This window comes from Wyeomyia smithii, chromosome 2 (genome assembly GCF_029784165.1).
Source record: "Wyeomyia smithii strain HCP4-BCI-WySm-NY-G18 chromosome 2, ASM2978416v1, whole genome shotgun sequence".
NCBI classification, from domain to species: domain Eukaryota; kingdom Metazoa; phylum Arthropoda; class Insecta; order Diptera; family Culicidae; genus Wyeomyia; species Wyeomyia smithii.
This window is the reverse complement of record NC_073695.1, coordinates 99,288,112-99,304,098: the sequence shown is the minus strand read 5'-3', so window position 1 is coordinate 99,304,098 and position 15,987 is coordinate 99,288,112. Positions and strand designations below refer to the sequence as shown.

Genomic DNA, 15,987 nt, shown 5'->3' with positions numbered 1-15,987 from the left:
ATTTCCAGAGAACTTCCATCAGGAAACATCTTGTCCAGCCAATCTGCATCATAAACACAGGGTGTCGAAAACGCAGTTAATTGCTTTTTAAGTGAGATAGCAGCTGAACTAAAAGAGTTAGATGCTTGGTGTCAAAGAACAACCTGTAGAATAGATTTCAATGTTTAATGTTTATCCCACATTTCAGAGAGAAAATTGCAGTTTAGTTCTCAAAAACATTTGATTTTACATTTAATCCTTTCCAAGTGCTTCTTATTCTTTCTGATTCAACGTTTTTAAGACAATATTGATAACGAAATTTTCTCGGCTTTCCAAGGGAACCAACAGAATTGAGCTAGCTATCATACTTCTTGTGCTAGATCTCGTTAAAGGCAAACATAACCGAAAATCGAAATAATTAATAGCTCTGCAATAGTAAAATTTTGGCTAGGGTAACGGGGGTATTTTGGCCAGCTTTGGGAAGTGTTCGCATGAACTGTGCGAACACAATTTTTCAACATGAATACCTACTCTATTATATCATTGTTAAGATCATCATCGGTATTTTTAGAGCAAAAATAGTGGATTTGAGGAGAAAATTCTTCTGCTGTGAATTTTTGTAAATTTTAGGCATCTTAAAATGAAATGATTTGGCCTATAGCGGTTTGACAGGCATTCTCATCCAATTTCATATCATTCAATGTGATAAATTAAGAAGTAATTACCTGTAAATTGTCACAAACTGCTTCTTTGTTCACGTGCAACGGCCGAACGGTAATCAAAGAGATGTCAAAACTTGGCATGGCCAGAATATGTTTGTTTCAGAAAGAGGCAAACATATTTCGGCCATGCGTTTAACCATTTTTTCAACTTTTTCCAACAAGTTAGAGTATACAACTCTGTTTCTATGACATTATATTGACGTTACTACAACAACGAATTGTTTCAAAAGCATACATATTTGTTACAATAGCTTCCGGACGTTGACTTGTAAATTACCACTTCCTCTTGACTTTGGGTTGACTCAGCCATGACTTCGAATACTAATTCCAAAATAACACTACCTAGAGCCAGTTTTTCGCGGAAAATTTCAGTATAGTATGATTCTTAGGTGAGTTATTCAATTCTGCATGCATAGTTTTCTAATGTTCATTGAATTTATCAGATAAAATGCGTAAAATGTTACCGGGTGGGTCAAAATATGCATGCGGGCCAAAATACCCTCGTTACCCTATATGCGCAAAAGGATTTCTTTTCTTCAAACAGGCTCCTCTATCACTCCTAAAGGATTTTAAGTGAGTTACTTTACATCCTGTATAAGGCAAGTAATACGCTCGGATTTATAAAAAGATTTAATTTGCACTTCAACGATGCATACATAATCAAAATAAAATTTCGCCATTGTATGTACATTACACACCTTAAGCCTCTGCTGCAATATTGTAGCTTGATCCTTTCTATGAGGCGCGTTGCATGTTAATAAATTTGGATGAGCTTGAGAAGCGACCAAAGTTCGTAATGTAAGTTTTATGCTCCCGCTAGTCTCCCAAGAATTAGTAACTTGTTTTACATCAGTAATACGAAAACAAACTATGGCAAAAATGAACCTCCCAATAGCGTAATGTCATGTGATTACAAATGTAGGTTAATGTAACAATAAACAAAAATACACTAAAGAAAATTTCTCAAGGTTAACCGGTATGACCTACGTATAATTGATGGAAAATAAACAAATAAATGAAAGACTGTTCTCCTATCTTCTTCTTCGACTTATCATCGCCTCAAGCAAGTGTGATGGTATAACGTGCTATGGATGGATGAAATTTTCGAAGGTTTAGATAGAAAAAAATCATTCCGGAGAGAAGTTTTCAGGTGGAGGACCCTAAGAATGACTCCCTATTCAAGGTGAAACACAGTGCTCGGATTTTATCCGAATTTTTCAACATAATTTTCTCGAAAATCATTAAAATTACATGCGTGAAACTTTGATCAATTGTTTGCACCGCTGGCACTATTTATTAAATTCGAACGCTATTTATTATATGAAGGCTGCGACTTTTACGCTCAAAATCGTCAAGTGAAATGAAACCTAACCTCAAAATTGTATGAAAAAAAGCAACCGTCTAGTTTCTCCTTAAGTCCATTGATATTAAAAGGCCAGATTCTACTAAGATTCGAAACCATTCTAGTCTGTAGCAAAGTTGTTAAGCATAAAAAACACTTCATTTTGTAGTAATGAAACGTATGACTTAAATCATTCTGAGCTTTCTAGAAAGAAAAATGTAAGAAGTAGGTTTCCACATACAAATTTGAAATGCGCTAAACAAAGATGAAAGTAATCGACTTCCGGTAAGTTTAGGATTGTTTGGGGCCTCAAATGGAACAAAAAAACTTGATAATGACCAAAAATTTTTCTTCGCTGTTCACCTTAATCCCATGTCGACGATAGCATGTATGGTTGCATATAACATTCGGTATGCAATACACACATCCTTCAGTGCACAGCCTCTTTATTGCCGAGTTTGCTTTTCCTTGCACGAAGGCTGTCGGTGAGTTGCCGAGCAGTCCTTACGCTTCTCCTTCCCACAGCCTTTTTAACAGCCGTCACCCGACATCTATCATAGGCAAATAAAAAAAGCGAAGAAAAATGACTGTTACCGAAACGCGCTGTTTGTGTAGTGCAGATACGAACATCTGTATAAAAAAAAGCTTCTTCTTTTTTCTACATTCGCAATCCCGAAGGCATCCTCGGAATAATGTCGATGTGACGCATGGAGTACACTTTTCGTTTCCTTTTGCAATGCTCTGTTGCCAATACGTTCTCAATGCGACTCTCGGACTGCCAGTGCGAATAGGTATCACGAACAAATAGCAACAGCAAACACATCCTTAGGAGACAGTAAAAAAAAGACTGTACCATTGGCATGCCTGGTAATGGTATAATGCTATAAAGTTGCAATTTTTCCATAAAATGTGACCCACAGCCGTAGGTAGAGCTGTTCATTAACCCACGGCAAGCTTCTCGCATGATCGCTCGCGTTGGCATTCAGCATGACAAAGGCCTCACACTACTGAGCAAAGCGACGCACTTGCTTGAAGAGAACAGCAAATCGTGCTGAAATATTTCTCCAGAGAGATAGCAAACTGGTGTGATCTTTTTCACATGGAAGGACAATACGCTCAAACACAACAGAGATCACTGCAGAACGTGCTTTATGAGAGAAACATATACCCAGGTAGGAAAGTAGACAACGGTGTTTATTATGCATCTCTAACTGGAAAAAAATAATCCAGCCGTATGTAACGCATGTTTGCTCTCAGCAGTGTACTCCGCGCGGCGTCTGCTATGCATTCTCTCTAGAGTGATTCACCACTCTTCTCCCGCTCAGCTGTGGTGTAAGCAGGGTTGCCACATTTTTGTCTGTATTTTTTTTGACAAAATCTGTTTCTTTGTATCTCGGGCCGGTAAATCCATAAACTATAACTTTTGCGTACACCAATACAAGCATGGCTGTAGAGCTTAATTGAAGAAAAAACACAAGGCAGCGCATATCTATTCAATATTAGTACCACTCCACCGTACACGCTAAACGCAGAGCATTCAAGTACACATTTTAATTAGTTTGCTGTGATTTTTTAAATATTTCACAGGCTAATACAGTCCCTCTACAATTATGGGTCAGTCAACGTATTGTCTGAATGTTCAAAGATGGATATAAAATCGGAAAAGTTATCAACTACGAATGTTTTACTATCTATCTCTATGTTCTGATGTGTACTTTCGATCAACAGTTAGTTTCACTGCAGTTGATGCGTGTAAATCGGTTGGGAAGAATAATATCACTTACATAGCAAAAGACACAATTATAGGTCACTTTTGGTATTCAAAATCATTTAATCTATTTTTTTTTCTTCACAATCATTTAGTCTATAAAATCGTCAAAATACATAACGCAAGTTATCTTATTGTTGTAAAAGCTTGATAATAAATTATTTTATTCAGTCTTGATGCATTATCATGTAAAAGTAATAAAAATAGCCAAAATATGGACTGACCCACAATTGTGCACCGCAAAATGTAACATTACTACAATCACTTCACTTATTGCACCGAGCAGAATTTTAGTTTTTAGTGACATTTTCAACTTTAAATCATTTTATTCGTATAAATGAGGTTACAAGTGAGTTACAAAAAATACCACTGCTAATGTGCTAAATTGTTCAGTTTCGTGAGAATCGACGTATTTACGTAAAAGTGACAAATAATTGTAGCTGACCCATAACTGTGGAGGCACTGTATTTACAATAATCGTTTTGAAATATTTAATAAAATCAACGTATGAAAAAACTGAGTGTTCTTCATTTGCTACCAATAATGCTTCTGATTTGTTTGGTACAAATGTGTTTCTGACTATCGTCCAAAATCCAGTTCAGCATTGTTTATTAAATGCAGACGTTGAGTAATCACGACGAAGTAACTTATCCAACGGACAATGCTTAGAATCCTGAACCACTCAAAATTATGCAATGGAAAACCATCCAAAGTTATGTAATGGGAAAACCAGTGTACTAAAGCAAAGCAAAGCCTTGGTGCTACTTTCCGATTCGGAAATCGATCTTCTATTTAATATACACAGACTTTAACAAATCGCAAACAATTTACGACGCAGCAAGGTAAATCTTGAGAAGTTTTTGAAATCAATTTAGAATTTCCGTGCCTTCCATGTTGTTTATTCATTCTTTTAAACAATGTAATTAATTGTAAGTACTACTGGTAAAGTACTGGTAAAGTACTGGTAAAGACAAGTTTAAAATAAATATAAATTAACAAACTCTATAGCATTCTGTGCCGAACACGCATCAGTACTGGACGTGTTTGGTGATCGGTCCGATAGAGTATAAAACAAAAGACGTGTGAACAAGTGTTGGCATTGTTTGCCTGGTCGAGTGAAATAAATCCGGGTTCAAGGTCGTTCCTTTGTGCAACTGTTTCGCATCGTGACTGCCAGCTGGTGCGTAAGCCGATTTGGCTGCTGGCTGGATTGTGCTACAGCAGTGGACGAGACACAAACGAGGAAAAAGAAGAAGCCATCAGTGTCAGCGAGTCGTATCGCTGTGTGGAGTGATCTCACACCTGGCTCGCTGCTGGTGGCTGTTTGGTGCTGCTGTATTGGTGCTGCTGGCTGTAACGGCTGCTACTTCGAACGATCGGACAACCAACCTTACTGGAAGGGAGAAATAAAAAGGTACGTGTTCTTGTCAGCGCTAGTGCGCTAAACATAGCGCGATGGATGTAGATCCCTCGCCTCCCGCGCCACCATCCCCGAACCCCTCTGACCCTGACCCTTCTGTTACCCCCTCCCCTGTTCATTCTTCAGTCCCCCCTCGCCCCAGGCTTTACCCAGACGGAGCCCAGGGCAGCTATACTGTTTATTTTCGGCCAAAGGCAGGACCGAAATCGAAAAAGTTGAACCTCTTGCAGATTTCTAAAGACCTGACGAAGGAGTACAAGGGCGTGACCGAAATTTCCAAGGTCCGGCCTAACAAGCTCCGTGTCGTGGTCGGTAACCTGAAAGAGGCCAACGATATAGCTTGCTCTGAGCTCTTCACACGCGAGTATCGCGTTTACATACCCGCACGAGACGTGGAGATCGACGGTGTCATAACCGATTCGAGTCTGTCCGTCGAGTGTATACTGCAAAGTGCCAAAGGGTGCTTTAAGAACAAAACGTGTCCCGAAGTAAAGGTGCTCGACTGCAAGCAATTGCGGTCAGCATCGATCATCGGTGGCAAAACAGTATACACTCCGTCAGACTCGTTTCGAGTTACGTTCGCCGGGTCTGCACTACCAAGCCACGTCTCGATCCACCGGGTTCGTCTCCCTGTGAGGCTCTACGTGCCCCGCGTCATGAACTGCCTGAATTGCAAGCAGTTAGGCCATACAGCCGCCTACTGCTGCAATAAGGCACGTTGTGGCAAGTGTGGGGAGTCTCATGCGGAAGATTCTTGCAGTGTTAACGCTGAAAAGTGTATTCACTGCGGAGAAAATCTGCATGAGCTCTCGACATGTGCGGTGTACATGCAGCGCAGGGATAAAATAAAACGGTCTCTCAAAGAGCGTTCAAAGCGTTCCTACGCTGACATGCTGAAGAAGACCGTTACCACTTCTCCCGTTACTTCGAACCCCTTCGATCTGTTGCCCTCTGAGGAAACCGATTCTGACGATTCACCAGCGGGAGCATCTTACGCCAATCCTGGGGAGTCTAGAAAGAGGAAAAGTGTTTCCTCTCCTAAACTTCCCAGAAAAGGTCCTAAGATTTCTCAAAGTGAAATGAAGGTTACAAACAAACCAAACAGTGCTGCGGAAAAACCGAAGCAAACTCCTCCTGGGCTGGCAAATTTAAAGTCCCAGAAGGAGTTCCCAGCACTGCCAGGAACATCTAAAACCCCAGTTGCTCCTTTTACACTCCCAGTTGATGAAACAAACTCTGGATTAGTGAAATTTTCTGACATTGTGGACTGGATTTTTGAAAATATCAATGTACCCGATCCAATTAAAATTTTTCTTACAGCATTCCTCCCAACAGTTAGATCATTTTTGAAGCAGTTGACTGCCCAATGGCCTCTCCTTGCAGCGATTGTATCCTTCGATGCCTAATTCAACTGCGTATATGAAGGATTCTATCTCTGTCTTACAGTGGAATTGTAGAAGTATTTTACCAAAAATTGATTCGTTTAAAGTTTTGATAAATAAAAACAAATGCGATGCATTTTCCCTTTGTGAAACTTGGCTTACTTCAAATATTGATCTCAACTTCCATGATTTTAATATTATTCGCCTTGATCGAGACACCCCATATGGAGGAGTACTTTTAGGGATTAAAAAGTGCTATTCTTTCTATCGTATTAACCTCCCCTCGATTCCAGGCATCGAAGTTGTCGCATGTCAAATGACAATACAAGGTAAAGAGCTTTGTATTGCCTCAATATATATTCCCCCCAGAGCACAGGTTGGGCAACGGCTGCTCTTTGATTTAATAGAACTTCTTCCCTCGCCACGTTTGATTTTGGGAGACTTCAACTCTCATGGCGTGGCTTGGGGTTCCCCATACAATGATAACCGCTCCTCTTTAATCTATAACCTTTGCGATGACTTCGACATGACTATTTTAAACAACGGTGAAATGACACGTATCCCGAAACCTCCAGCGCGCCCAAGCGCTTTGGATCTATCCTTATGTTCGACGTCGCTACGGTTGGATTGCACATGGAAGGTAATCCTCGATCCTCACGGTAGCGACCATCTGCCTATTCTTATTTCAATTACTAACGGGTCAACTCGCATGCGACCAATTGACATTCCGTATGACCTCACACGAAATGTCGATTGGAAGTTATACGAGGAAAAGATTTCAAAAGCGGTCGAGTCGATTCAACATCATTCACCACTTGAAGAATACAACCTCCTCGCGGGCTTGATTCTCGACGCCGCGTTGCAAGCCCAAACGAAGAAATATCCCGGCGTAACGATCAAAGAACGGCCTCCCACTCCGTGGTGGGACCAAGAGTGCTCCGATGTCTACACGCAAAGATCCGACGCGTTTAAGGCCTACCAGACGGGAGGTATACCTGGCGACTATTTACGGTATTCGGAGCTTGATACCAAGCTTAAAAGCTTGGCTAAAGCAAAGAAACGTGGATATTGGCGTCGGTTCGTGAACGAGACGTCGAGGGAGACATCGATGAGCACTCTTTGGAACACAGCCCGAAGAATGCGGAATCGCGTAACGGTCAACGAAAGCGAGGAGTCTTCAAGTAGGTGGATATTTGATTTTGCCAGGAAAGTATGTCCGGACTCTGTTCCTGAGCAAAATATTGTTCGCGATGCGTCTCCGGGCCACGACGCGATAGAATCACCTTTTACGATGGCAGAACTTTCAGTTGCCCTCCTGTCCTGTAACAATAACGCGCCTGGATTAGATAGAATCAAATTCAACTTGTTGAAGAATCTACCCGGCAATGCCAAGAGGCGCTTGTTGAACTTGTTCAATAAGTTCCTGGAGCATAACATTGTACCGCAGGATTGGAGGCAAGTGAAGGTGATCGCTATCCAAAAACCAGGGAAACCAGCTTCTAATCACAACTCTTATAGGCCGATTGCAATGCTATCCTGTATCCGGAAATTGATGGAAAAAATGATACTCCGTCGTTTAGACCACTGGGTCGAATCAAATGGTCTACTATCAGAAACTCAATTTGGCTTCCGCCGTGCCAAAGGGACGAATGATTGTCTTGCGTTGCTTTCAACAGATATTCAGCTGGCGTATGCTCGTAAAGAACAAATGGCGTCTGCGTTCTTGGACATTAAGGGGGCTTTTGATTCCGTTTCTATTGACATTCTTTCGGGTAAACTTCACCGACAAGGATTTTCTCCAATTTTGAACAATTTTTTGCACAACTTGTTGTCCGAAAAGCACATGCATTTTACGCATGGCGATTTGGCAACTTTTCGCATTAGCTACATGGGTCTTCCCCAGGGCTCATGTTTAAGCCCCCTTCTTTACAACTTTTATGTAAATGACATCGACGAATGTCTGGCAAATTCATGCACGATAAGACAACTTGCAGACGACAGTGTAATCTCTGTTACAGGAGCCAAAGCTGCCGATTTGCAAGGACCATTGCAAGATACCTTGGACAATTTGTCTGCTTGGGCTTTACAGCTAGGTATCGAATTCTCTCCGGAGAAGACTGAGATAGTAGTTTTTTCTAGGAAGCATGAACCTGCTCAGCTTCAAACACAATTAATGGGTAAAACGATTTCTCAGGTTTTGGTACACAAATATCTTGGTGTCTGGTTCGACTCTAAAGGCACCTGGGGTTGTCACGTGAGGTATCTGATGAAAAAATGTCAACAAAGAGTGAATTTTCTTCGTACAATAACCGGACAATGGTGGGGAGCCCATCCAGGAGACCTTATAAGGCTTTACCAAACAACGATATTGTCTGTTATTGAATACGGGTGTTTCTGCTTCCGCTCCGCAGCAAACACACATTTGATCAAACTGGAGCGAATACAATATCGTTGTTTGCGTATCGCCTTAGGTTGCATGCAGTCGACCCATACGATGAGTTTGGAGGTTTTAGCTGGAGTACTACCATTGAAAAACCGCTTCTGGAGCCTGTCTTCTCGTATTCTAATCAAATGTGAGGTCTTGAACCGTCCCGTGATTGAAAATTTTGAAAGGTTAATCGAACTTAATTCTCAAACCCGTTTTATGACATTGTATTTCAATCACATGTCCCAAAATATTAACCCTTCTTCGAATATTCCAAATCGTGTCGACTTATCAAATACTTCTGATTCTACTGTGTTTTTCGATACATCCATGATAGAAGAAACTCGTGGAATCCCGGATCATTTACGCGTGCAGCAGATCCCTAAAATTTTTTCCAATAAATATCGAAACATCAACTGCGACAATATGTACTACACTGACGGATCACTTCTTGATGGGTCCACTGGCTTCGGTATCTTCAATAACAATCTAACCGTCTCCCATAAGCTCGATAATCCTGCTTCTGTTTACGTCGCAGAATTAGCTGCAATTCAGTACACCCTAGGGATTATCGAAAAAATGCCCACGGACCATTATTTCATCTTTACGGACAGTCTCAGTTCCATTGAGGCTCTCCGATCGATGAAAGATGTTAAGCACTCTCCGTATTTCCTGGGGAAAATACGGGAACATCTGAGTGCTTTATCCGAAAAATCTACTCAGATTACCTTAGCGTGGGTCCCTTCTCACTGCTCTTTGGCTAAGGTGGGCGCAACAAACGGTGATATTTATGAAAGACCAATTGCCTTTAATGAATTTTTCGCACTTGTACGTCAGAATACGATCATCAGTTGGCAAAATGCTTGGACCAGAGGGGAATTGGGAAGGTGGTTACATTCCATAATCCCCAAAGTATCGACGAACCCGTGGTTCAAGGGGTTGGATGTAGGTCGGGATTTCATTTGCGTGATGTCCCGGCTTATGTCCAATCACTATAGATTTGACGCGCTCCTCCGTCGTGTTGGGCTCGGGGAAAGTGGTATCTGTGCCTGTGGTGAAGGTTATCACGACATAGAGCATGTGGTTTGGTCATGCCCTGTACACCGTGACGCCAGGTCTAAATTAATAGCTTCCCTGCAGGCCGAGGGTAGACAGCCGGCTGTTCCTGTTCGTGATGTCTTGGCGAGCCGTGACCTATCCTACATGTCCCTTATATACGTTTTCCTGAAATCCATCCACGCCCCAGTCTAGTCCCGTTCCCCTCCGTCTACACCCAACAAAACGACAAGAACACGTTTGAACCTTAAGCACAAAACCAGCAACCAGACCCCGCACAACAGAACCAGGACCCAAGGACTACGAGCCTCTGTCCCAACTCACGACATCGTGGCTCAGCAGAACGAATCCATACATGCCATTCGACGATTATCAGACGACCATTGAACAACAAAACACTGATTGGAAATCCCATGCTAGTTTTAAGTTAGACTTAATTTCAGCTCGTAGTCGGCAGCGAGGATAAAAAATTTGCTTTAGTTTTTAAGTCATCAGATATAATTGGCGCCGTTAAACATTAAATTGTATTTGTGCCGTGTCAAATAAATGTTATGTGAAGAAAAAAAAAAAAACAAACTCTATTCTTAATCGAGCGCGATGATGAAGGACAACGAAACTATCTCTCCACAATCTAAGAACTAGCTACAGCTCAGAACTGTTCCGCAAATTAAAACAAAACCCGCGACTCTACGCCCTTGAGTGTTTCCGTCACCCAATTTGACAACAAAAATAATAACTCCAATAATGAATTTGTCATTGCCAATTGTTATAGTACGCTTCCAAAGGGCCTGCCTTCTGGGTACATTCACTGTTTGCGAATGTGTGCACTCTGAAGGCCGCCTGCCACTCAGTACGAAAACGCTGATTGACTGGTGGCTCGAAACCATAAGCAACTGCAAGCCACGATTGATGACGACAGCTGAAAACAAAAGCCGGCGGATGCTGATAGCCATCGGCAGTGCCGCACTACTCTTGGATCACGAGAAAAGAAGGTGCTCTCTACAATACCGAGATAGGAATCTAGGTCTGACCTGCGACTCGTAAACGTAATGGGTCAGAGGAATTGGGCTTATGGTGAGTGCCTCCGCTTGCTTACTTTGTACGAATGGTGATTATTACGTGCAGCGTTGTGTATTGTGAATTTCTGAGAGAACGCCTGGAATCGTGCGCACAATGAAAACCAACCCGCGTACTTTTGTTGCCTTTACGTAACCAAGTAATTGGCGCTTAATTCGCCGCTAATGAGAATCTGAGGTTGATGGAACAGTTCAACCGGAAAAGACTTACCTTTCAACGCTGCTTGTAGGGCCGCCTCGGGAACACAAATGAAATCATGATTATGATCTAGTTATCGCTAAAGCGACCATTAAGAAGTCACTTCCCTGGCAATTTCTACAAGCCTATTTGGAAATACGATCGAGTTCCAAACTCCAACATAATACCTAAGTTCCTGCTGTTTTAACCAGCTAACAATCGCCCTAGTATGTGCATTCGGTCGAACAGGAACGTGAGAGCTGTCATATCGATTTGAACTACATGTCAAATCTAAGCACATTTGCATGATTCAATGCAGACATGGGTTTTTTATGGCAAACTATACACACAGCACAACTCAATAAAGTTGGAAATAACTAAACATTCGACGACAAAACCAACATACCAACATCTCAACCTGTCAATCACTCATAACGCGCACTTCAAAGCTCTCCTGGTGCGCTGGGCGAATCGACTGCCAGGAGCATTAATTTGCCATCTATGCTTTCAACGGTGCTGCCGCGACAGCACGCGGTTTCGAAGTGTAATAGAAAACATTCCAGTCTACCTGTGGCAGAGTGCACTCGGCCGGCAGTGACTCTAGCAGTATTAATTGAAATCCGACCCGACCCAGGTTAAGCCTGTATCAAACTAACCGTTGCAGCGGTCCACCGCTACCGTTCCGTTCTTTTTCGACCAATCAGAACACAGCGGTCGACCGTCGCTTGTTGTTGTTGCAAAAAATAGAATCTTTTCTATTTTTGCCGCCGACCGTTCCCAACGGTTGCCGGCTGCTGTCATTGGCATGGCGAAGGCAAACGAATCTCTTCACACCTACACAAGATCAAATATAGAGACTTGACAAATGAAAATGTGTGCTTCTCTTTTTGGCACACACGACAGCCAGTCAAAACATTGATAGCACCGGCAACGCTGGTTGGCGATGTCAATTTTCGACTAACGCACACTGGCAAAAATGAATCCAAATTCCCACTAATTAAAAGCCGCTGGGCTGGATACCTTAAATATAGCATTTCTTATGTAAAATTGGTCAACAAATTTATTGGCGATGGTTTTATTTTGGACAGGGCTCGGGAAATGGTCTTTTTCGCCTCTTTTCACCATATTTTTGCGTATTTTTGGAAATATAGACCCTTTCCCGTGCCCTGCACAGAATGAAAATATCACCTATCGATTTATTGGCCAATTTTACATAAGAAATGCTATATTTAAGGTATCCAGCCCAGCGGCTTTTAATTAGTGGGAATTTGGATTCATTTTTGCCAGTGTGCGTTAGTCGAAAATTGACATCGCCAACCAGCGTTGCCGGTACTATCAATGTTTTGACTGGCTGTCGTGTGTGCCAAAAAGAGAAGCACACATTTTCATTTGTCAAGTCTCTATATGTGATCTTGTGTAGGTGTGAAGAGATTCGTTTGCCTTCGCCATGCCAATGACAGCAGCCGGCAACCGTTGGGAACAGTCGGCGGCAAAAATAGAAAAGATTCTATTTTTTGCAACAACAACAAGCGACGGTCGACCGCTGTGTTCTGATTGGTCGAAAAAGAACGGAACGGTAGCGGTTGATCGCTGCAACGGTTAGTCTGATATAGGCTTTAGGACGGCAACGGTCCAGTCAACAGGATCGCGTGTTAAAACGTAACCGTCTCGCACCTGCGCAAAACGCTCGCCTCGCATGAGCAACGCATACTTGCAGTTAGTCGTGGAGTAGGTGGATGTTCTATGGAATGTCATCAGAGCACAGAAAAACAGACTTAGCACAGTTCTGTGGTTGTCGGTCGCTCATGCTGTGTGAATTTCTTTCGAGGCGGCATTCCAAAATGCTGTCGTCACGAAATAATGATACTTCGAACGTTAACAGTTCAATGAATTTTAATGTTTGCATACCAATCGTTTCAAATCAGATATACCAACGTTTCAACCTCAGAAAAAAATATCATTTCAAAACTTAAGTTTGACAATTTTCACTTGGTGTGCTTTAAAAAAGAGTGATTTACTGACAAATATTCGTTTTTATTCAATCAACTTTTTCATTAAAGCTAATTCGAATTTGAAGGTGAATATAAAAAAAAGTGAATGAACTAAACTGTTTTATTGTTATCTTCAACTCGCCATAGTATAAAATTGATATTTTTTTCTTTTTATTATGTTATTGAAGCACGTCGTGACTACTATTTAATCATTTATTCAATTGCAAAGCTCATTAACTTAAAACTTTTGGATTGAATATTAGGCATCGTATAATCTGGTCCCATTTTAGCAAGATCATCATATCTGAAAAACGATATTCCATGTTCAATAGAACAACTTGAACTAGACTAAAACACATACGTGATTTCGTAGTCCGTCCGGTAACCGGCATTGGTTGCGGCTTTCTGCGATCCGATGGCCGAAAACGGATGCGCGGCAAGTTGTATCCCGAGAGCTTTACACATTGGAACACGAGCTTTCAGAATTTCCGTCGCGATTCCTCTCCCTCGGTAGCGTTTGTTGACGGCTAAGCCGTACGCAACCAAGCGAAGTTTAACGCCATAATGCTCCGTGTAATCAAATTGCTTCGAACAATAATGGACGACGTTCAGTGCTTTGCTTTGGTTTTTAGAATCCAACTATAGTAGATATTTGAGAAGCATAACGTAAAGCATTTAATTATGTTATGAAATCCGCTTACCTGAGTGTCTAAATAATTCCCGTTATCCCTCACAGCAAGAATATTCGCGCCGATAATCTCATCCGATCCATCCTTATAGCAAACGAGGGTCATTTGCTCCTTTAAAACTGCTCTCCACATGTGGCTACTTCCAGTGCGCATTTGCGGATCCTTCGTGGTTCCCATACTTACACTCATCGGTTCCTCCTCCACGAAGTGATTCATGAAATGCTCGATCATATCTTCATACCGGTCTTCTGTCAAATCCTGAACACGATACGTTACCACACGTCCCTCACTATCGTCCCCATCTTTAGCCTCAAAGGTATGCCAAACGACGGGAACAGCTGGTTGTGAAGGTCTGGTCCAAACCATTGTCACACTTTACAGAACTCTGCTCGACATTGCCAGCTGATTTGGTTTATATTTGGCCGAAGCAGAGAATTTTCTTCCTGCTACCCTGGTCTTCTTCAAAGATAAAATCGAACACACCGCATACCTAATCTGTCCCGTCATCCTCTCTATCGGGATGATAAGAGCTTGCACGACGCGTTGCTGCCGTAGGCACGTGAATCTCACGCTTCGTATCTGTTTGCAATGACTCGCGTGAGATAGGTACACGGTAATTGGTTAATAAGTTTTCAACATCTAGCATCAATGAATTATAATATCGTTACTTATGAAGTATAGTTTGAAACATGATTAAAAAAATAAAGGCTACTCTGCGAATTATTCAAGCTTTTCGCAGTAATCGAAAAGCTAGGTCAGATACATTTAATCGTGTAAGATCTTTTTGGAGGTTTATTGTTGTGCTTGTTGCAAATTCATGCTCATTCGGCGGTCACAGTAGTAACCATATATGGAGTCGGTACCTACATCACATCATCAAGGTTGGAATGCGTCGTTTCGTGATTTCAATGTTATGGAGAAACTGACTGAACAAAGTTTGTTATTATTATCGCTATTTAAACACTTTCGAAAAAAAAGTTCAATCTTGAGTCATTCAGCAATTGTAGTCAACGAAAATAAACCGAGTGCTGAAGTCTGAAATCATTGGAAGCTAACTGCCGTTTTTTGTTTATATACTGCGAAATCAGCTTCAAACGACTTTAGTCGTTTTGTTACCTACTCCCCACGCATTACTTTGGCTAGTTATCTTTTACCACAGGTTATAAGGGGCCGTCCACACTCCACGTGGATACAAAAATCGTCAAATTAAACCCCCCCCCTCGTCCCACCACGTGGACAAGCGTGGACATTTAGCAAACCCCCCCTTCCTTCTTTGTCCACGTGGACATTTTTTTACAATGAAAAGTCGAAAAATGTTTATTTCTGTGGTTTTAGTTAGTGATTAAACGAAAAAAATGTTAGCAAAGAATAACAAAAATAATTTTGAAATCAGCCCAAAACCACCCAAATTATTAAAGCCACAAATGAAAAGAATTCCATCTAAATTCAGCCTGAGAGAGCCGAGAAATGCTCTGAATAAACAGAGAAGGAGAAAGCAAACATAATTCAGACGAAACCGAAAGAAATATAATCTCAAGTTATGGCCCCTATTACAGAAGACGAGGCGAGCGGCGAGTTACTTGTTGGACCTTGAAAAACAACGATTAAGTGACCAACAACATAACGAATTCAATATTGCAGAGAGCTTCGATCGAAACTGGAAAGATAAAATCTTTTCTACAACATAGAAAAGTTTAAAAAAAATTCACAGCATACTGTTTGAAAACATTTCAATCAGAAAATAAATAATGTATAATTTTAATTTCAGGAAAACAGGTAAATCTCTAAAAAACAGGAAAACCCAAACAAATTGAGCTCAAATTTATCTTACGTCAGGAAAAGACCGAAAACTACTTTCAAAAATTTATCTAGGAATTAACGCCAAAAAACTGAAACGTCTCTAAAACTAGTAAGAAATCATACAGAAGTTTACATTGGAAAAACATCCCTGATAAATCC

General features: G+C 41.4%; 2 protein-coding genes across 5 annotated transcripts in view; one reads left to right on the top strand and one right to left on the bottom strand.

Moving 5' to 3' along the window:
* The window catches only part of LOC129720744 (uncharacterized protein DDB_G0275275), a 385,619-nt gene that overhangs the window by 239,728 nt on the left and 129,904 nt on the right, over window positions 1-15,987 (top strand). The window lies entirely within an intron of this gene.
* Window positions 13,539-14,451, bottom strand: LOC129720747 (uncharacterized). Its single transcript, XM_055672422.1, has 3 exons — window positions 14,041-14,451; window positions 13,701-13,978; window positions 13,539-13,643 (listed from the first exon to the last, which is right to left on the bottom strand). The coding sequence occupies exons 1-3, from the start codon at window positions 14,392-14,394 to the stop codon at window positions 13,553-13,555; spliced, it is 723 nt and encodes a 240-aa protein (XP_055528397.1). The 5' UTR covers window positions 14,395-14,451; the 3' UTR covers window positions 13,539-13,552.

Bases quoted from the DNA above. Each gene is read 5' to 3' on its own strand.
- LOC129720747 (XM_055672422.1), bottom strand. From the start codon at position 14,394: ATGGTTTGGACCAGACCTTCACAACCAGCTGTTCCCGTCGTTTGGCAT. The intron at 13,979-14,040 runs GTAAGCGGATTT...TATCTACTATAG, and splicing joins GGAATTATTTAGACACTCAG to TTGGATTCTAAAAACCAAAG. The intron at 13,644-13,700 runs GTATGTGTTTTA...ATCGTTTTTCAG, and splicing joins CGGACGGACTACGAAATCAC to ATATGATGATCTTGCTAAAA.